The 17,881-nt window shown below is 45.8% G+C and overlaps 1 protein-coding gene across 15 annotated transcripts in view; it reads left to right on the top strand.

Annotated features, from left to right (window-relative positions):
- MBNL1 (muscleblind like splicing regulator 1) overlaps positions 1 to 17,881 on the top strand; it is a 104,019-nt gene that overhangs the window by 60,787 nt on the left and 25,351 nt on the right. For all 15 annotated transcript variants that reach the window (XM_061452751.1, XM_061452746.1, XM_061452737.1 and 12 more), the window contains one exon: positions 14,845 to 15,015. In XM_061452751.1, coding sequence (XP_061308735.1) covers positions 14,947 to 15,015 — 69 coding nt within the window. In that variant the 5' untranslated portion in view covers positions 14,845 to 14,946. The remainder of the gene's footprint in view (positions 1 to 14,844; positions 15,016 to 17,881) is intronic.

Below are 17,881 nucleotides of genomic sequence, written 5' to 3'. Positions count from 1 at the left end.
TGGAGCAGGCACATGGGGCTGCTGCTGTGGGGGCTCTTGTTACATCCTGTCTCTGTCTCTGGAGCCAACTTGGGAAACACTTGGTTTGTACCTATTCCAGTAGCACAGATTTTGGCAAAAAACTCCCAAAGTGACCAGGAATAACTGAAAAAGGCCTCTTACTTTTTTTTTTCTCTTTTTGGCAGTAACAGCCATAAAATCATAGAAAGAAATACATGATAAATAAATCAGTGAAAGATATTTGAAAATAATTCTGCTCAGCCACTGATGATTTAATTTAGCTGAATAAATCAAAATAATCCATTGCAGTAGCTGCAGCACAGCACATAATTACAGCTGGGCTAACTGGAGATGGAGTGAAGTCATCCCCTGAACCAGTGGCCATGATGAAGTGTGAAGCTGGAAGGAGCATGTTTGCAGTCAGTGTGTCCTGCATGTGCTTTGCATGTCCAAGCTGAGCTGGGGTATGAGGAGGCGGTTGTGGCTGCTCACTGCCCCAGGCATTCTCCCCTGGCTCCATCCTCCTCCTCAGCCCCAAGAAGACAGCTCTGTGCAAGAGGGGCTCTGTTTCTGCTGCAGAGGCTCCTGCTGAGCCAGGCACCTGCACTGGAGGGTGGGCCCTGGGAGGACTGAGACAATGTGGGGGAAAGCAGAAGGGCCTTGCGTTAAGGCCTTAGAGTAATAGCAGCCTTGAACCAAGCTTAAAACAGCTCCAGACCATTTATTAGTTAAAGCTAAACTCTTTTCCAGAGAGTGGCAGAGCCTTGATTGGTATTCCTAGAATCAGAACTTAACCAGATGTACTCAGTGTATTTGCTGAGTGTTTACAGTGCTTTATAAGCAGAAATTATTTGTTTGGTTTCTACAACAGGCCCTTTTATAAGTTTAATAAATAAGTTTATAGTCCAAAATGAAAAGATGCACATGCTTGAAAGAGGTTTGCTGAGGTGGTGTCCAAAGCCAAGCGGGAATGGGGATAGGGAGGTGCCCAAGGGGTGGTTCCCAGGGTGCTGGGGAGCCTGCCCAGGGCTGCCAGGGAAGCTCTGTGGGGACTTTAAAGCCCAGTGATAAATGGAGGAAGGTCTTTAAGACAAGTAAAGCAAAAATTATGTTGATTCGTGTTGACTGTGAATTGGCTGGTTTGGGGCTTTGCAGAGGAGATTGGTTGAAACACAAGCAAGGGAAAGTGCAAGGTCCTACACCTGAGTCGGAGAATCCCAGGCACAGCTACAGGTTGGGCAGAGGAGAGATTCAGAGCAGCCCTGTGGAGAAGGACTTGGGGGTGTTGGTTGATGAGAAAATGAACATGAGCCAGCAGTGTGCGCTTGCAGCCCAGAAAGCCAACAGTATCCTGGGCTGCATCAAAAGGAGCGTGACCAGCAGGTTGAAGGAGGTGATCCTGCCCCTCTACTCTGCTCTTGTGAGACCTCACCTGGAGTAATGTGTGCAGTTCTGGTGTCCTCAACATAAAAAGGACATGGAACTGTTGGAACAAGTCCAGAGGAGGGCCACGAGGATGATCAGGGGACTGGAGCACCTCCCGTATGAAGACAGGCAGTGGAAGTTGGGGCTGTTCAGCCTGGAGAAGAGAAGGCTGCGTGGAGACCTCATAGCAGCCTTCCAGTATCTGAAGGGGCCCTATAGGGATGCTGGAGAGGGACTCTTCATTAGAGACTGTAGTGACAGGACAAGGGGTAACGGGTTAAAACTTAAACAGGGGAAGTTTAGGTTGGATATAAGAAGGAAATTCTTTCCTGTTAGGGTGGTGAGGCACTGGAATGGGTTGTCCAGGGAGGTTGTGAATGCTCCATCCCTGGCAGTGTTCAAAACCAGGTTGGACGAGGCCTTGGGTGATACGATTTAGTGTTAGGTGTCCCTGCCCATGGCAGGGGGGTTGGAACTAGATGATCTTAAGGTCCTTTCCAACCCTAACGATTCTATGATTCTGTGTGTTGGTGCCATGGCACAGTGTGCATGCCATTGCTGCTCTGGTGTCACAGCTGGCTGCGGGGTTCCTTTGCTTTCATGACAGTGTCATGCTCCCCACTACAAATCTACTTCCCAAGACCCCTGTTTAAGGCCTGAATAAAATGCATTTTTCAGCTACCTAATAAAACCCAGAGCTTTTTTTGTTGTTGTTCTTAAAAATACCTCCTGCTTGTCTTTACTAACACTTGGCAGCTCTTGCAGTCCAACAGAAAGCCTTATGGGAAGACAAATTCAAGCTGAATTGAAGGCTCTGGAAAGATATCCGGGTTATGGGTTATTTTTATCCTTCTACTGTTGCCATTCATTAAAAATGTGTTTTCCATGAGAACTTCATTAATGTCAGTGCTGACAGAAATGTATACTTGGTGAGGTGGGGCAGCACAGGGCTGTACCCAGCCAAGGCTGCTGCCTGCTGTGAGTTTGTCTCAGTACAGACATGGCCTGGGGCATGGCACCCCTCCTGATGTCACTTAGTGCCATGGATGCAGTGTACACCCAGTGCTGTGCTCCTCAGCTTCAGTGTTCTACAACAGGGATGTTCAGCTGTAACTGACTGCTGTGTGTTTATGTGAAATCCTTTGTTTAACAGAAATTAAGCAGTTGTTGCCAATATTTATTCTCTTCTGCTGCTGTTTAATCAACCCCTTATCATGCTTTCTGCTGTTTTAACTCTGTGAGCAGGGACTCTGCTGTGAGTGTTGTGGCTGCCAGTCTCTGCATGGCCATACTGGGCTTAGCACTGTGCTGTCCCCTATCTGTCTGAAGCACTCACACCCCACAGCTGCAGGAGTGGTCTATGTCGACCACTGCAGTTTTGTGCTTACTTTGTAGGTTGGAGTCTGCCTTGCTTATAAGTTTCTTTAATTGTTTTGAGACTAGTATTATATAGTGGGGACTGGTGGCAGCCTGCTCACCTCCACAGCCACTGGCAGCGGGAGGTGGGACTGGCAGGGAGGTGGAATTGGTCTCAGCAGGATGTTTAGGGGCAATTTTCCAGACCAGAGACGTGTGCTTGGGCAGAACAAAGCATGGCGGTGATAACTGGCAAACAGATGAGGTCTGAAGGGCAGCTGGAGCTGTTAACGATTGGGGAGACCTAAACTGTGGCATCCATCACTGCCAGCCTCTGTGGCTGCAGTCCTCTGACACTCCGTGGGCACTCACTGTACTCAAGGAGGAAATGAGTATATCAAGGGGATATCTTTTTCTCTCCCAGTTCTCCATGTATTTGTCATAGGTCATTGTACTGGCAGGCTTGCTCGCAGGGTAGCCCTACCACAGTGGTGGCAGGAATGTGGTTACTGTACACAGAAACAAGAACCTGCTGGGTTTTGCCATGCTGTGGTGTATTTTTTGTTTTATGCATTAAAATCACTTATAAAACCAGAAATACACAGGTGATTTTCATCTTTTTTACATAGACGCAAAGCATTGTTTTGCCTTTCTGCTGGTGCTCTGGAGCTTGTAGCATTTCCTCTGTTGTGCTAGTGCTGTAGAGGAACCAGCAAAGGAATGCACTGCTTGAATGGCTACAAAACCAGCAAAATGCAGCAACATCGCTCTTTATCCCCTCAGGGTGAAAGCACCATGGTGCAGGAGGCAAGAACCAGCAAGATTGGAGGCAGACATGCTGAATCAGATTTCGGGCTTGAGCCCTGAGTGACCCCTGTTGCCTCCACTGTCAGGAAAGTCACCAGTTTGAAGTCAAGAGCAGTGTGTGTGCCAAGGGCCATCTCTGCCAGGGCCTGTGCAGGGATCAGGGGTGCTGGTAACAGGGCTGCCTGGGTTTTAATGAGCTTTGAAGCAGCCTAATTTCAAAAATAGAAATTTGTTTTTAAAGGAGAGATCTTCTGTATGGTTTGTGCAGAGTATAAAATCAGGTATTTCCATCCCAGATGGATATGCGCATACATGTTTAAAAGGCTATTTGCTCACTGTGATGGAGTGCTGCTAATGGGATTTCACCTCCCTCAATAATCTGGTCCCCAGTGAAGGACCGTGTCACACAGTTATGTCCTCACACCACTCATGTGAGGAAGCACACCTCATTACTGTTCAGCAAATGGTGGTTTGTCCAGTTTAGTCTCTGGAGGAACCTTGTGGGGACCTGGCTGGGTGAAGGATGCTCATACCCTCTTGGGGGACAAAAACCCAAAACCAAGCTCCTGATGCATCCGTAGCATGCAGTTTTGGACAAAAGAAAATGATCCCAGCTGTTTCACCCTGGAAAAAAAGCTGAATTCATTTTTAGCTTTCACCTTAAGTGCGAAAAACATGTCTGCGGTGAATGTGAATAACAGCTCGTGCTTCATCATTGTCCCCATGCCACAGCCCAGCCAGGGGCAGGGCTGAGGGATCTTCATGGGGCTGATGCACTCGCTCCCTTTCTCTGAAGATGTATATTTGCCACCAGCAGGTTGCACATGAAAATTCTTTGGGAATGTCTAAGCTTGTGCTGCAGGCTGTTGATCTGTGAGCCAGGGCCTGGCCATGGCAGGGCCTGCCCCTGCTGTCATGGATAGGCATTCTGCCTGAGCATCGCTCCCAGCCGGTGGGTTTGGCGATGAACCAGCAGCCGGCTACAGTGTTGGACCAGCTCTGGGGAGAGGCTCTGTGGTCCCATAGCAACAGGAGAATGGCTGGCCGTGTGCCAGGGCAGTGAGGAGCTGGCAGAGGAGCTGAGGTGTCTTGACTCCTCTGGTGTGTGTTGGGCTGCATCTCAGAATGGTCTGTTCCTCAATGCTCTGCAGCACCTCAGCAATTGTGGTCCTGCCTCTGAGTCATGGTCTGCCTTCAGAGTCACGAGCATAGCTGTTGGCTTGCTGGGACTGCAGTTTGTATGCTACAAGTCAGTAAAATAGGTCCAGTAACTCTTTTTATTTAATATTTTAAAAGTTTGTGTTTGCTTGGCAGGCCAATGACCACAATAAAGTGTGTGCAGTTTATTTTTAAAAAGCAAATCATAGCTTACGTGTAGTTAAATGTTTTCCTGTAAAACACATGTGCATCAGTATAAATAGTTCTTCCATTTACAGGCAATACTCGGATTTTGCATAACAGCCATCTTTCTGCTTGGATTTTAACGCGCCGAGCTCTCTGCTGTTGGAAGGAATTTATACTCCCTAAAAGAGGGAGGTGTTTTCGTGTTTGTTTCAGAGCAAAAATTTTTAACCTGTTAGAGCTGTGCTGTTCAGTGTGGCTGCTGGTTTGCTAGCTCTGGCTGGTGTTGGTGCAAGTCAGTTTGGGTGCCAGCAGCACAGGGGGGACCAGCAGCACCGCTGCAGAGGTGGTAGCGATGAGCAGAGCTTTCCAGCCAAGAGGAGATGTGAGTGGAGCATCCTCAGCTGTGGCTATTGCCATTCAGTACCATGGCATGTTTGGAATACCCCAATGTGATTGATTTAATTGTGTCTGTCATTAATAATTGTTAAATAGTGATGGGGTGGTAAATGTTTGTGCTATCGGGATGTACAGCACTCAGAAGTGTCTGCAGGCTGCAAGAAGCTTTTTCTTTTGTTTTCAGTAAATAGCCTATTAAATATTAGAGGGTTCTATGTCTAATCTGGAAAAGCAGGATTTGGTAACTAATGGCATGAAAGTGTTGTGAGTCCATCGTAATGTTGCAAATGGTTGAAGGCCATGGTAGCTGCCGAAGGCTGTCAGCAGAAATTACAGCTTGCCTGTGGTTGATATTTTTATGATTCAAAGCCAGGTTCTTTGCATCCTGGGGTGTGGAGGTTGTCTCATTGATTTAATGTTAGCAGCAATAACAGCAATGCTGCATGCAGGATCACATATTTAACCATAATTTCACAAAACCACCTGAGGAAAAAATATTTGCTCAAAACTCAGAGCAGCTCCCTGGGGCTGATGTTTCTTTCACTTCTATTTATTTTGAAATAAGCAAGAGCAGAGTTTAATTCCACAGCTTATGTTTCCCTGTGGCACTGGAGGCTGTTTTTACCTGTTGCACAGAAGGTGCTGCATGGACACCTCCTTTGTGGCGAGTGTCCAGTGCTGGCTGCAGGCTGGGGCAGAGGCAGCTCCTCATGCCCCTCCTGCCTGCCCACAGCAAGCCGTCATGGGCACCCAGCTTTTCCCTTCTGCATCTCAAACCCTGTTGCTAAGCAACAGTTTTTAATTGGAGAATTAATTTGTCTCCAGAACATCCTGAGCACCAATGTGTGCTAAAAATCTAAACTGAAAGGTTGTTGCATCAGCCCTGTACTTATGCTGTGTTTATAGGTAGCAGTCCCTTTTTTTGCTCAACGTTTAGCTGAGGGCGGCGAGGAGCAGCACTGTGGGGGTTGCAGGTGAGCATCTCAGCTCTGAAGTGATAATCTGGCCTTCGGTCAGGGTGAGGAAGCCGCTGCAGCATTGTCACCCACTGGTGTCTGCACTGCACCACAAACAGCTTCACACTCCTCCAAGTGTTGTGGCTCTGCCTGCAGAGACCGGGCCAGTGCTGGGACCTTAGAGGAGAGCTCATGGGGCTTATTCCAAGGGCTTCAGGGGTTTGTTCCAGTAACATCTCTGCACGCAGTGAGTAGCATGTTGGTGCTCTTGGTTCTCTGCCCTGGACTTCTATTGATATTTTAATGGTACGGTGTTGGTGGGTTGATGAAAAAAAAGAAGCTTTCCCATTTGCTTTTGTGAGCAGTAGTTCTTGTATAAACACGCACGGATTTGTGGAGCAAGTGCTTGGTAACTCGGGTTGTGCTACCGCAGTGGTGTAAAAATAGCATAAACAAACAGACCCAGCAGGCTGGCGCAGCTTAGTTTTAAGACTTTCTCAGACCAATTGCATTTAATGAAACTTGCCCATACAGATGTATTTACTTCAGATACGCAGAGAGCGGTTGGTGTTGCCTGCCTCCAGGAACACCGAGGAAAGCTCTGCATGGAGTTAGGCAGCTGAAGTAAGGAGTCAGTGCTGTGCTGGGACATGCAGAGTCAATGGAGCACAGCAGTGGCTTGCTGGGTCTGTCTGCTTTTTCTGTTTTTATGCTGCTGCAGAGGGATAAGCTTAAATAGCGATGGCAAGATTACTGTGCTCTCTGGTGTTTATCAAATGACAGCAGTAACTGTGATCTGTATTTAGTCTCTGTATGTCTATGTCTGTGCCCAATCTGATATTTGCTGATCCTCCCAAGACCTTCAGCCTCTTCTGCAAAGGATGCCTCCTCTCCAAAACTGCAGGCATCCCAGCACTGGCAGTCTGTCTAATTGCTGCTAACATTGCAAATAGAAATGCAAGCGCAGTGTTGCCCCTCTGTCCTCTCCCTTGTCATGCTGGTTTGGTCACAACCAGGTGGTGCTAAGTGGTGTCCCCAACAGCTGTGCGCACCCTGTTGCTGTCCAGAACCCATCTGGATGCTACAGAGAATACTGACAATGGTTATGTATTATGTTACTGCAAATAGCATCCCATGGAAATAGCCAAATGCAGGGTTAGCCCTGATTTGAGGAACCTCAGCCTGAGATTCAGGGTGTACTGGAGGTGCATGCGGTGGTATCCCGCTGAACCTTCTGCAAGAGGAGTGTTCACGTTGGGTGTCACAGTGCGTGATGGCATAGTGGGGTGCTCTCGGTCTTCCCTGGACCCCACGAGGACTCGGTGTGGAAGACCTCCCATTGCCTGCTCACAGTTTTTAAGGAGAGGACATCTTGGCTTTGGGAATTCCCTTGTGCTCGAGCTGCCCAGGGCTCCTGTAGGTCCCTTGTGCAGGCACCATGGGGTCCTCGTGGGTTGTGCCCAGAGGAACAATAGCCTCTGGCACAACCCAGTTTGCTAATTTGACCTTATTTAGTGCCTTACCAGGCTGTGCTTTCCAATAAAGTTTTAGGCTGGAGCCAAGTCCACAGTTTGCTGTTCTTCCTTTGCATGACAGAATAGATAGTGTTTCTAAGGAGGTGTTGGAAAGTAACTGTTTCCAATTTCAATTAGCTTAAAGTTTATGTTAAGTTTTTAAAACAGCTTTGAAGGCCTAATAGCAACTACTCAGAGTCAAGGACTTGCTTTTCACACCTTAGTGAAGACACTTGCACAAAGCATGTGCACTTTGGCCTGAGTGTGCTTGGGATTAGGGATTCACATGTGCCTTACTGGAGCAGAGGTAGAGACCAGCAGTAGAGTGCCGGAGATGCCAGGGTCATGGATGCGGGGGCTGGTCCTGATGCCACCCTGAGAGCTGGCATTTAAAAGAGCATTTACAGGCCATGGAGGATTTTGCCCAAAGCTGTGGGCTGCCCTGTGGCTGTGGGTGAGCACTGGGGCTGTTGCAGCACCACATGCCCCGAGGTTTCTGGTGGGTCATACTTCTCTGCCAGGCAGCAGCACAGTCACACAGAGGGCTCCACAGCACGCTAAGATCAAATTATCTTCTTGGTAATTACTTACTGACTTCTGCTGATATTTCCATTAAATATTCCCTTAAGGAAAAAGTAAAAATTATTAGTACCTGTATTACCCAAGCTGTAACTGCAGTGGATGAAGTAGCTTGCAATCTCAGAAGTGAATCCTAGGAATACTTTTTCATTATTAAACATGCAATCAGGGCATTTTCTGGAAGGAAATTATTTTCAGAGAGCAAGAATTGCTGTTGTATTTCTAACATTTAGTGTGGGATCTGAAAAACAGTACATACTGCGCTTCACAGAAACAAGCTCATTTCTTGCTTGTGAAAGTCTTAAATATCTAGTGTAACATCAATATCTAGCACATCAGATGATCCAAGTTGTGTCGAAATACACTGAATTTTCAGAATGCAGAATTTTTGGAGTGATTTTTCTGAGACAGGATTGACTGTGGTTTCTTTTTTTCTGAGATTTCCATGTTTTCCACAATTCTGCGAATATTCACAGGAAATGCCTCCCACTTCGTGGGGAATAGAACCGAACTGCATAGCTGGAAGATGCTTTTGGAGGCCTGTGGGAGGACAGATGTGTGTCCCTGCCCCCTGAAGGCACTGGGAACAGTAACTCCTGACCTGCTTCCTTATCACCAGACTTTGATTAGTCCCATGCTGCCCTGCATAAGGTGTTACAGGAGGCTGAACACCACTGCGTTAGGCATACACAGCTAGGCTGCGGCCACAGCATCTTGATCCCACAACTGGAGAGGATTGTCCTTCTTTACATCGTTTCTGAGCAGTGAAAGTGAAATGCACATGATGGGCATGTGCCGACTGGCAACGCCACTTGCTTCCACCTGTCGAGGGAAATAAATAGAGAAGTCAAAGAGAACAGGTGTTTTCTGTCAACAAATGAATAATCAAAGTAAATATTTTCCTACAGACACATTTTTATTAATCCCTGTTTCCAACTAAAAACTCTTCAGCACAAAAATCTGACTAGCAGTTTTTTAAAAGTGCAGAAATTTTCAGGAGAGTATCTAGATTTAAGGGTTTGGTTTGTGGCTCATGAAGAATATTGAGATTAACAATAACTAATTTTTAAGGTGTTCAGTGCTCTGTGTGTTTGTGGGGCTATATTTTATTTCTTAGGGAGCTGCAAGGGTCAATGTTTGAGCCATGTTTGCTGTTGAATGGCATGTTGAAGCTGTGTTCGATGGTTTCTGTGTAGCATCCCAGTGTCTCTGGCCATTTGGGGTCTCTCACTTCTGGCAGGCTCCTCATGCAGTATGGCAGCTCCTGCTCCTCAGTTGCTGCCTTTGCAGCTGCTCAAGGTTTGGCTTTTTTCATGTACCTGACTGCTGCGGTTTTGGCCAGCATGCAAACCTGGAGCATCACTGGGTGCCGATACTGCCTGGTGGCGCTGGCACAACCAGTGGTGTGTGCTGTGTCCTTGTGAAGCCACTGGCAAGTCTGCCAGCTCCTCTGAGCAAGGGACCTGGCAGTGAGTGACAGGGAGCGGGTGACAGACAAAGACCTCTGGACGTTTTTGGGTGGAGATGCCACGTATCCCTGGAGCCAGCTTCTGGCTCACTGCCTGCACCAGGCACAGAAGCCGCACTGTCTCAGCGCCACACACAGGCAGGAACAGGGCTCCCGGTGGCACTGACACTACTAGGAGGAGGAGTGGTGCAGAAGGTAACATGCAGGTAGATCAGCTTGCAAACAAATGTCTTCTTGGCACTGCCCTTGCATGCTGTCACCATTTCACGATGTCAGCATGGCATTTAGATTGGGCAGCTATTCAGAGGTGGCCCTGATCTAGCAGGCAGTGGGGGTGAACAGACTGACAGAGCCCCTTGGGTGATGCTGGGCCTACAGGCCCTGGCTCCATCCTTCCAGAAGGGTGCTGAGGAGGCAGCCAGGCCCCTGCATGGCTGCTCATCAGCTCAGGGTGTGCTTGCTATGTGCTTGTGTCAGTGAAGTGTAAACATTTAACATGGGCACAGAAAGCACTGCAGAGCGAGGCCCTAGGAGACCTTACTAGCAAAGAAGGGTACTCTCACTGCCCCAGCCCTACTGGGGCAGGTAACACCAGATGCATGCCCAGCACTGCATGGCAGTGTCGTGCACTTCCTGGGCCCCATGCAGGGGCTACCCATACCTCTCTCTCCCGGTCCCCATCACCTGCTTGGGCCAAGGCTAGACAGCTTAAAATACTGCAGACCTCATGCTGCCCTGATTTAATGACAGTCGAGCTGCTGTTCAGTTCATCTGGGCTCTCTGCCTGAGCATTGTTGATGTGATAGCTGGAGAAAAACATCATGTGAGAGCGGCCTGCGTGTCCTGCTCTGGCATTCCTTCTGGGAGGACACAGAGCTGCCTGGCTGATGACTCGGGTCACCCTCTTCCTCACTCCACAGGGTGTATTTGTGAGCAGGGTGTGCAGATGGCTCACTGCAGTGCTCGGGGCTTGTTCTTGGTGGCACTGCTGTCAGGTGGGTGCTGGCCAGGGACAGGTTTTCGCCCAAATACCATAGTGCTGTGCGGGTGTTTCCCACACTTAGTGTCATGCTGTGCACCCCAAGCTTCCCTGCTGGCTCTGCCCATGAGGGAGGCCTTGTCCCACTTGTCTCAAGGGACTCGAGGTCTGCGGGGGGCGCCTCTGCCGGAGAGTGTACCTGAGGAGCCTCGGGGGCATGTTTGGTAAGTTTTAGTTCAGCAGAGTTCTGGTAAAACCCTACCAGTGTGTTGATGCAGCATTTCAGCATTTCAGGACACAACCTCAACTTCTGCTTCACTAAATTTACTCTCTTGTAGTATTCGTTTTTATGACTGAAAATGTGGTGAAGAGTTCAGAAAGGTTCAGAGAGACTAAAATATGCCTTAAACTCTGTTGACTGGAGTTGGCAGAATCTAGTGAAAAAGTAACTAAGAAACTACTTGCGTGCACTGTAAAGGAGATCAATTCAGTCCCTGTTCTTGATGGAGATTTTTGACAGTGCTTTTCAGTGTTTGGTTTCTGACTCCTGGATGCTCCGTTGACCATTTTTAAAGGTCTGTGGAGTAAAAGTAAGACAAGAAACCCCATTCCCGAACAGAGAAAATTTTCTGAGATCTGAAAATTAGAAGAGATTGAAGGTTAAAACTGCACTAGGCTCCAAAGCAACATACAAACAAGAAGGATGTAAGCTTTTTTATAGTATCTAATGATGACTAACCATAATCACAGTTTACCTCAGGAATATGGTATATTCTTGTAGTCCTTAACTGAGAGTAAATTGTCTTCCTTAAAGATCACCTGCTAAGTGAACAGAAATGATGGCCTTGATTTGGAAACAAGGGAGAGGGCAGTGCATTAGGTTGCTGCAATGATTTCTTCTGGCCCTAAAGCACTTGAGTCTATGAAGTACATTAAATGGTCATGCTATGCAACCCATACTGCCAGGCTTAGGATCCAGTCCGGGGAGTTGTGGAGCAGCCTAAACCCCACCACTAAACTGAGGACACTGAATTTAATTTGCATTTCAGAATCACGTTTGCTAATTGCTCCTCTCTGATTCCAGCAACACATGTTGTAGTTTCATGTTACCCATTTAGTAGTAATTAAGTCTGATTTTTACATTGTGCTAATGTAAGATATCATCTTGCAGGCAGCTAGTAAACATGTAATTTTACCCCATCTTACTTAGTGGTAGCAATAATTAACATGGGGTTTAGTATCAAGAGAAAAAATTACGTAAATAAAGCTGCTCCAAAGCGCTTGCCTTTTACCTACCATTTCATATAATTGTGAAATGCTGGGAGGGAGATGTGTGCTGAAATGAGATTGGATTATCTGTGCAAGATGGCTTAAATACTGAACAGTATTAACAGTATGAATAGTGTTGTCAGTAAGGCACTAAAGGAGAGAACTGAGGGTTGTTTTGTCTGAAAGCATCCCCCAGGCTGAAAGCATGCTTTCCCCCCACCTCCCAGGCAAAAGCATGATGTGCTGGTGAGCTGGGTGGGAGATGTCCAGCACAATATTTCTGCTGGTCCACCCCAGGCCATGCACACCTCTGTATGTGCATGTAGGCACACAGACAAAAACGTGCTTTCAATTACGAGCAAGCACAGTGACTAAAATTCACGCGCCATCAACACTGATTCCTGTTGCCACCACCAAGTTGTATTTTCTCCTTGGGAATTGTTAATGTTTGTTACTGGTGTATCCTGATCCTTATTTGCAATAGGATACTCCATTCCCCTGTAAAAATATTTTCTCAGGCTGCATGTTTTTTCCCTGTCTTATCTGTAGCATAGTTGTTATGCTTTTAGCTTTTGTGTATTATCTGGCCTGTCTTGGTTATCTTCTATCATTCAGAGCTGTGTTATTTATGGAGATTTTCTTGCAAGTGACTTTGGTGGTCCCTTCTGTGCATCAGCTCTGCTGAGGACAGCCCACGGCACCCCTCTGTACAGTGAGCAAGCACCCATGGGAGCCCTCTCCAGGGCTGTGGGGGGGGTAGGCAAAGGTTCCACACCAGGGACCTGGGAGCCCTCTGGCTCTTGCCACAAGCAAGAAGACCAGCAAGACCAGTGTCCAGACCAGCAAAGGTGGCAGCGAGCATGGCACGGCCAGATGCTGGGGTTTCTGTTTGTCTGCACCTTCCCATTGTAGCTGGCCAGCATTGCTCAGCTCTCCTGTCATCTCTGGAGGCAGACAGGATCATGTAATGGAAAATGCATTTTGTTCAAGGGAATATGCGCAGGGCTTATGAACAGATGCTCTGAAAAATGGAATTTCTTTGCTGTTCACTACAGTAGTGGTCTTTATCTACACAGGGCTTTCTATAATCTTGGTGGGTAGCCTGGAGACCTGAAGATATCCACAAAACTTCCCATATTTTTCTTTGTATTAAGTGTATCTTCCTGTGCACATAGATGTCAGATAAATAATTATGAAAATTACTTTTAAGAACTTTGGACTGCCAGCAGGAGAGACAGCCTAGGAGAGGAGCAGCAGCAAACCGCTTATCCTAGCCTCAAGGGGAGACAAAAATCATCATGCAGATTAGATTTCTGGCAGATCTGATAACAAGAATATATTTTAACTTTCTGAGCAAAATTGCAGTATAAGGTCAAACTAAATTGAATTAATTTGTTTCTTGATAAAAACGGTTTCTTAAATTAAGGCTGTCTTTTGCCTCGTCATTGTTGCTGTTTGGATTTATTCAAAAATGAATGAGTAAAGAGGAAAAAATATAATTTAAGGAATGGTTTTTTAAGGGATTCAATTCTCCTTTTTAGTTTTTGTTTGGTTTTTTGTTTTTGTTTTTGTTTTTTTTTTTTCAATGTGTCACCCCTTTAGCGAAAATATGAGCTCGAGTGTTCCAATTTTAAAGAAAAATTAGTGTGTAAAGCTTCCACATGAATGAATTTTCCTTTTCGGAAGTCACCTGGCATGTGAGACCAGAGCTCACATGCCCTGAGAAGAAGGGATTCTCTTCCTCAGGACAGGGCTTTCCTCCCCTGGCCTCCTGTGCTGCACACTGTGCCAAGCGGCCGTGCAGGCAGCACCCATTGCTCTGGCTCAGCCTTTCAGAGGTTTTTACCAGCCAGGGCACTAGGGGTTGGTTTTCAGAAGCCACCTCCGTGCCCAGCTTCCCGCACCCAGCTGGGAGCCCACAGGTGACTCCTGGAGCAAGAGGCCATCTTGGGAGAGTTTGCCAAGTGGGGTTGTCTTACGTGCAAAGCTGGTTTACTTGGTAACAGGGAGGTACAGTGGGTATATGTTGTACATAGAAGGATTTTTTGTTCTTTCTCAATGTGAATGCTCGTCGAATTGATGAATGCCCTGTCATCCAAATAAAGTTAATGCATTAAACTTGTTGTTTACCACATCTGAATTTGATGAAAAAATTAGAAACAAGTCAGTTCTGATTTTCTTGTTCGGTTTACACAACTGCAACAAAAAAGCATCGTATGTAAAAGGTTTTCTTCAAAGATGCTGTATTCCAGGTCTAGTGAAAGTGCAGAGCTGGTACTGTTTTCCTGGTCATAATGGTGCTTTGACCACATGTTTTATTGTACGCTCAGTGCCTCTTGTTCCCCTGCACAGCAGAAAGAGAAGAGAGCCTTGGGCATTTGTGTTGTTGCACGGGTGGAGCCATTCTGAGGCCTCATGGGCACAGCTTTCACTGGTCAAAATGGTGTGCCCATAGCAGATGGGCATGCTGTGCTTTCAGAACAACTAATATTTGCTTGCCTTCAGCAACTTTTAAAAGAAACGTTGTTTTTTTAAAGTTGTACTGCAGAAATACATAACTTAGAGAAGCAAAGCAAGCAGCTAATAGTGGAATCGTCAAATTGCTCTGGTCAGTATGCAACAGCCTTGATCAGTTGCAGGGGCTTTCCTCCAGCTTGTAGCATGCATGTTTGCATTTGTTTTAGCTCAAGACATAAGGAATGAAGATACATCTATAGCTTCTAAGCCAGCTATGTCAATTCTCTTCTTCAGGGTCGATGTTCAAGGGAAAACTGCAAATATCTTCACCCACCACCCCACTTAAAAACGCAGCTGGAGATCAATGGACGCAATAACCTGATTCAGCAGAAGAACATGGCCATGCTGGCCCAGCAGATGCAGCTTGCCAATGCCATGATGCCTGGTGCCCCACTGCAGCCTGTGGTATGTGTTGCTTTTTGGCTTCTATCAGTGAGCACAGTGAGTTCTAGTTGAAGCAAGTTGTTAGCAGGTGTACTTGTCTGCCTATGAAATCCCACAAATGTCAGTAACTAGTGAAGAAATCAGTATAGAATCATAGAAGCAATAGTTTGGAAAAGACCTTTAAGATCATCAAGTCCAATATAATGAAATGCTGGTCTGTATGTCTTTGTACTGCTTAGTTCTCCCTTGCCTGAATTAATATTGTTAATTAATAGTCTTTTGTTAATTTCATTCCCATTGCAACTTATTTCTTAAAGTTAAGAAAGTGAGTGATCTGTGTGGGACTTTTGTAAATAGATGTTTCATTTGCAGTTTCATATGCTCTAGGAAATTCCTGGGTTTGAGAAGATTCCCATTGGATGTTTTCCATTCACTCAGGGGAACCTTCTCAGGGAATTACTTGCTGGAATTTGACTTTGGTTTTCACAGCACGTTGTCAGGCAGAGCAGAAAGCTTGCTCTGAGTGATGTATGGTGCATATCAGTCTGACATGCAGGATCAACAGCTTAGGCTTGGCAGGAAGAAGGAGAAGCACAGATAATCATATTTTCTACAGAAGGACAAGGGATGGGGTAATGAGAGTCTATCAGAAATCTCTTGTCTGGTCACAGTAAAATGTCTTCACCGATTACGTTGTATCTGTTTCTCTTGTATCATAGTAAGGAGGCACAGTGCAGTGTTCCATGAAGTCGAATGCTGTGGCTGAAGTTCTTGCTCTGCAGTAATCCCTCGTTTCAGCAAATACAGAGATGATTGGCATCAACCCACTGTGCACGTACGCCTTTGGGAACTGAACATCCTGTGCCAGATCCCTCTCTAATGCAATCCAGAGAGGTCATTGAGCTAACCTATGGATAAATTTGGCCCTTGTGATACAAATTTCTAGCTCCGATATTAGAGGGTACTGACTAATGTATGAGCAAGACTGACGCTGATTAATGTATGAGCAAGGCTGGTATCTTCTACATAAAAAGGGAAACAATGCTTCCCTGGCAGAAGCTCTCCCTTTCAATTTGTAAAATGGCAGCAAAGGGAAAAATAAGTTCACATACATATGTATAAAATAAATATATCTTCATTAGTACTTTTCTGACAGTTATTTTATTTCTTTCTTGCTGTCAAAGGTAGAATTTAGGGAGATCTGTTTATCTCTGTATACCTTCCATTAGAAAACCTGTATTCACTCTGTTAGGTGAGTTCTTCAACTTTTATTTCCAAAAACATAGTGACAATTAATGCTCCTCAAAATATAGCTAAATCCTTAGAAAAAAATCATCTCAGCAGAAAGGACCCTCATGGTTATTTGGCCCCACATTTTGTGGATCTACAGAATGCCACTAAATATTTTGTATCTTATTTGATTCAGTTAATGTAACTGTTATTCTCCCACAGAGCTTTATGCCTTGGCTGTTTCAAGAAAAACTGTATGTGGGGGAGAAAAGCAGAAAATGTTGTAGGATTGTCACAGTAAATTGGCTTTAGAACCTGTTAGCCCAGTGTGAGGCGATACCCCATTTTCTTTTCCTCTCTTCTGATAAAACTGTGTCACCCAGTCAAGGAGAGGATCTGAGGCAGCATCAGTGCACAGATACTACAGGCTGTGGCACTGCAGTGCTCCTTGGGACACCCTGGCACTGTGCTGCACAGCCAGTTCTTTGCCTCCCATCTTGCAGGAGGAACAGGGCTGCCTGTGGGCTGTTGCCCACTGCTGCTGGCTTTCAGATCAGGAACCAAATTAAGTGTCTGTACAGCTAGACAGCTCAAAAACAGGCTGTACTTTACGTGCTTCAACTCCAGAGCAACCCCAGAATTATTTTTCAGTTTCAACAGCTCAAAGCAGACGTGTACACATGCCACAATTTTATTTTTATTTCCTGATCTGAGTACAGTGACACAGGATTAGTGCCAGTAAATTCATATTTGGGACTATGAGAAAACTAAAGTCATAATGCAGCCAACAGTAGGAACCATTGCTTAAAATACTCGTCTCTGTTAACGTGCTTGGTTGGTTGTTTCATGAATTGTAACCAAATGTGGCTCTCTCAGGTTTATACAAAACAATGTGTAGGCACACACCAACACGTGGGTAAGCATGCAAAAAAGCAGTAATGCAGTCCTTTAGATTAATGTTCCTTTTTAATATAGAAGAGATTAGCATGAGGACATTTAAATCATATTTCAGTTCTCCTTTATGCTATGCTCACTCTGTCCCTAACAAGCAAAATTTAAGTCAGTGTGGCAAGTGCAGCACAACCCCTTCCATTTGCAGCTGGGTGATTCTGTGTGCATTGCTGGAGGTCAGGCACTGCAGGCTATTTTCAGAATTGAGTCTCATTCAGTACAAGGATTCATAGAAAGGGTCCACTGGCTGCCACAGCAGTAGTGTTTCCAAATGGATGTCGTCTTACTAATTTGGTTGTGAAATTACTTTATTTCTTAGCACAGTTGAAACAGATGTTACTTCAGGATGTTCTGGGAAGTGTTTTATATCATCCCATCCTACAATGCTTCAGTCAGTTTGTTTTGTTTTACTAAAATCAATACCCTATGCTTTAATAAAAGTAAGTGAACTAACTTAATGAGAGACTCTATTTTGGTAAGCAAAGCAGTAGGATCCTTTCACTCATATTTCTGTTTGATAAATGTTTTCATTGTCTTAGTTGCAAGAATGTCTATGGACTTTTCCCGTCTTTCCTTTTTAGTTCACTCTTTCATCTGTTTTTAGCTGGCACTTGAGGAAGGGGGTTTCTGACAGTGAGTGGGGTTTTCATGAGCTGCGGAGCTGTTAGGCAGGCATGGGTTTCTGCAGAGCGCTGGTGCGCCAGAG

This window comes from Pezoporus flaviventris, unplaced genomic scaffold (genome assembly GCF_033815535.1).
Source record: "Pezoporus flaviventris isolate CSIRO_AGI_PZ_B2104156 unplaced genomic scaffold, CSIRO_AGI_Pfla_v1 ptg000013l, whole genome shotgun sequence".
NCBI classification, from domain to species: domain Eukaryota; kingdom Metazoa; phylum Chordata; class Aves; order Psittaciformes; family Psittacidae; genus Pezoporus; species Pezoporus flaviventris.
The sequence above is the reverse complement of the archived record's forward strand: the minus strand, read 5'-3'. Positions and strand labels throughout refer to the sequence as shown.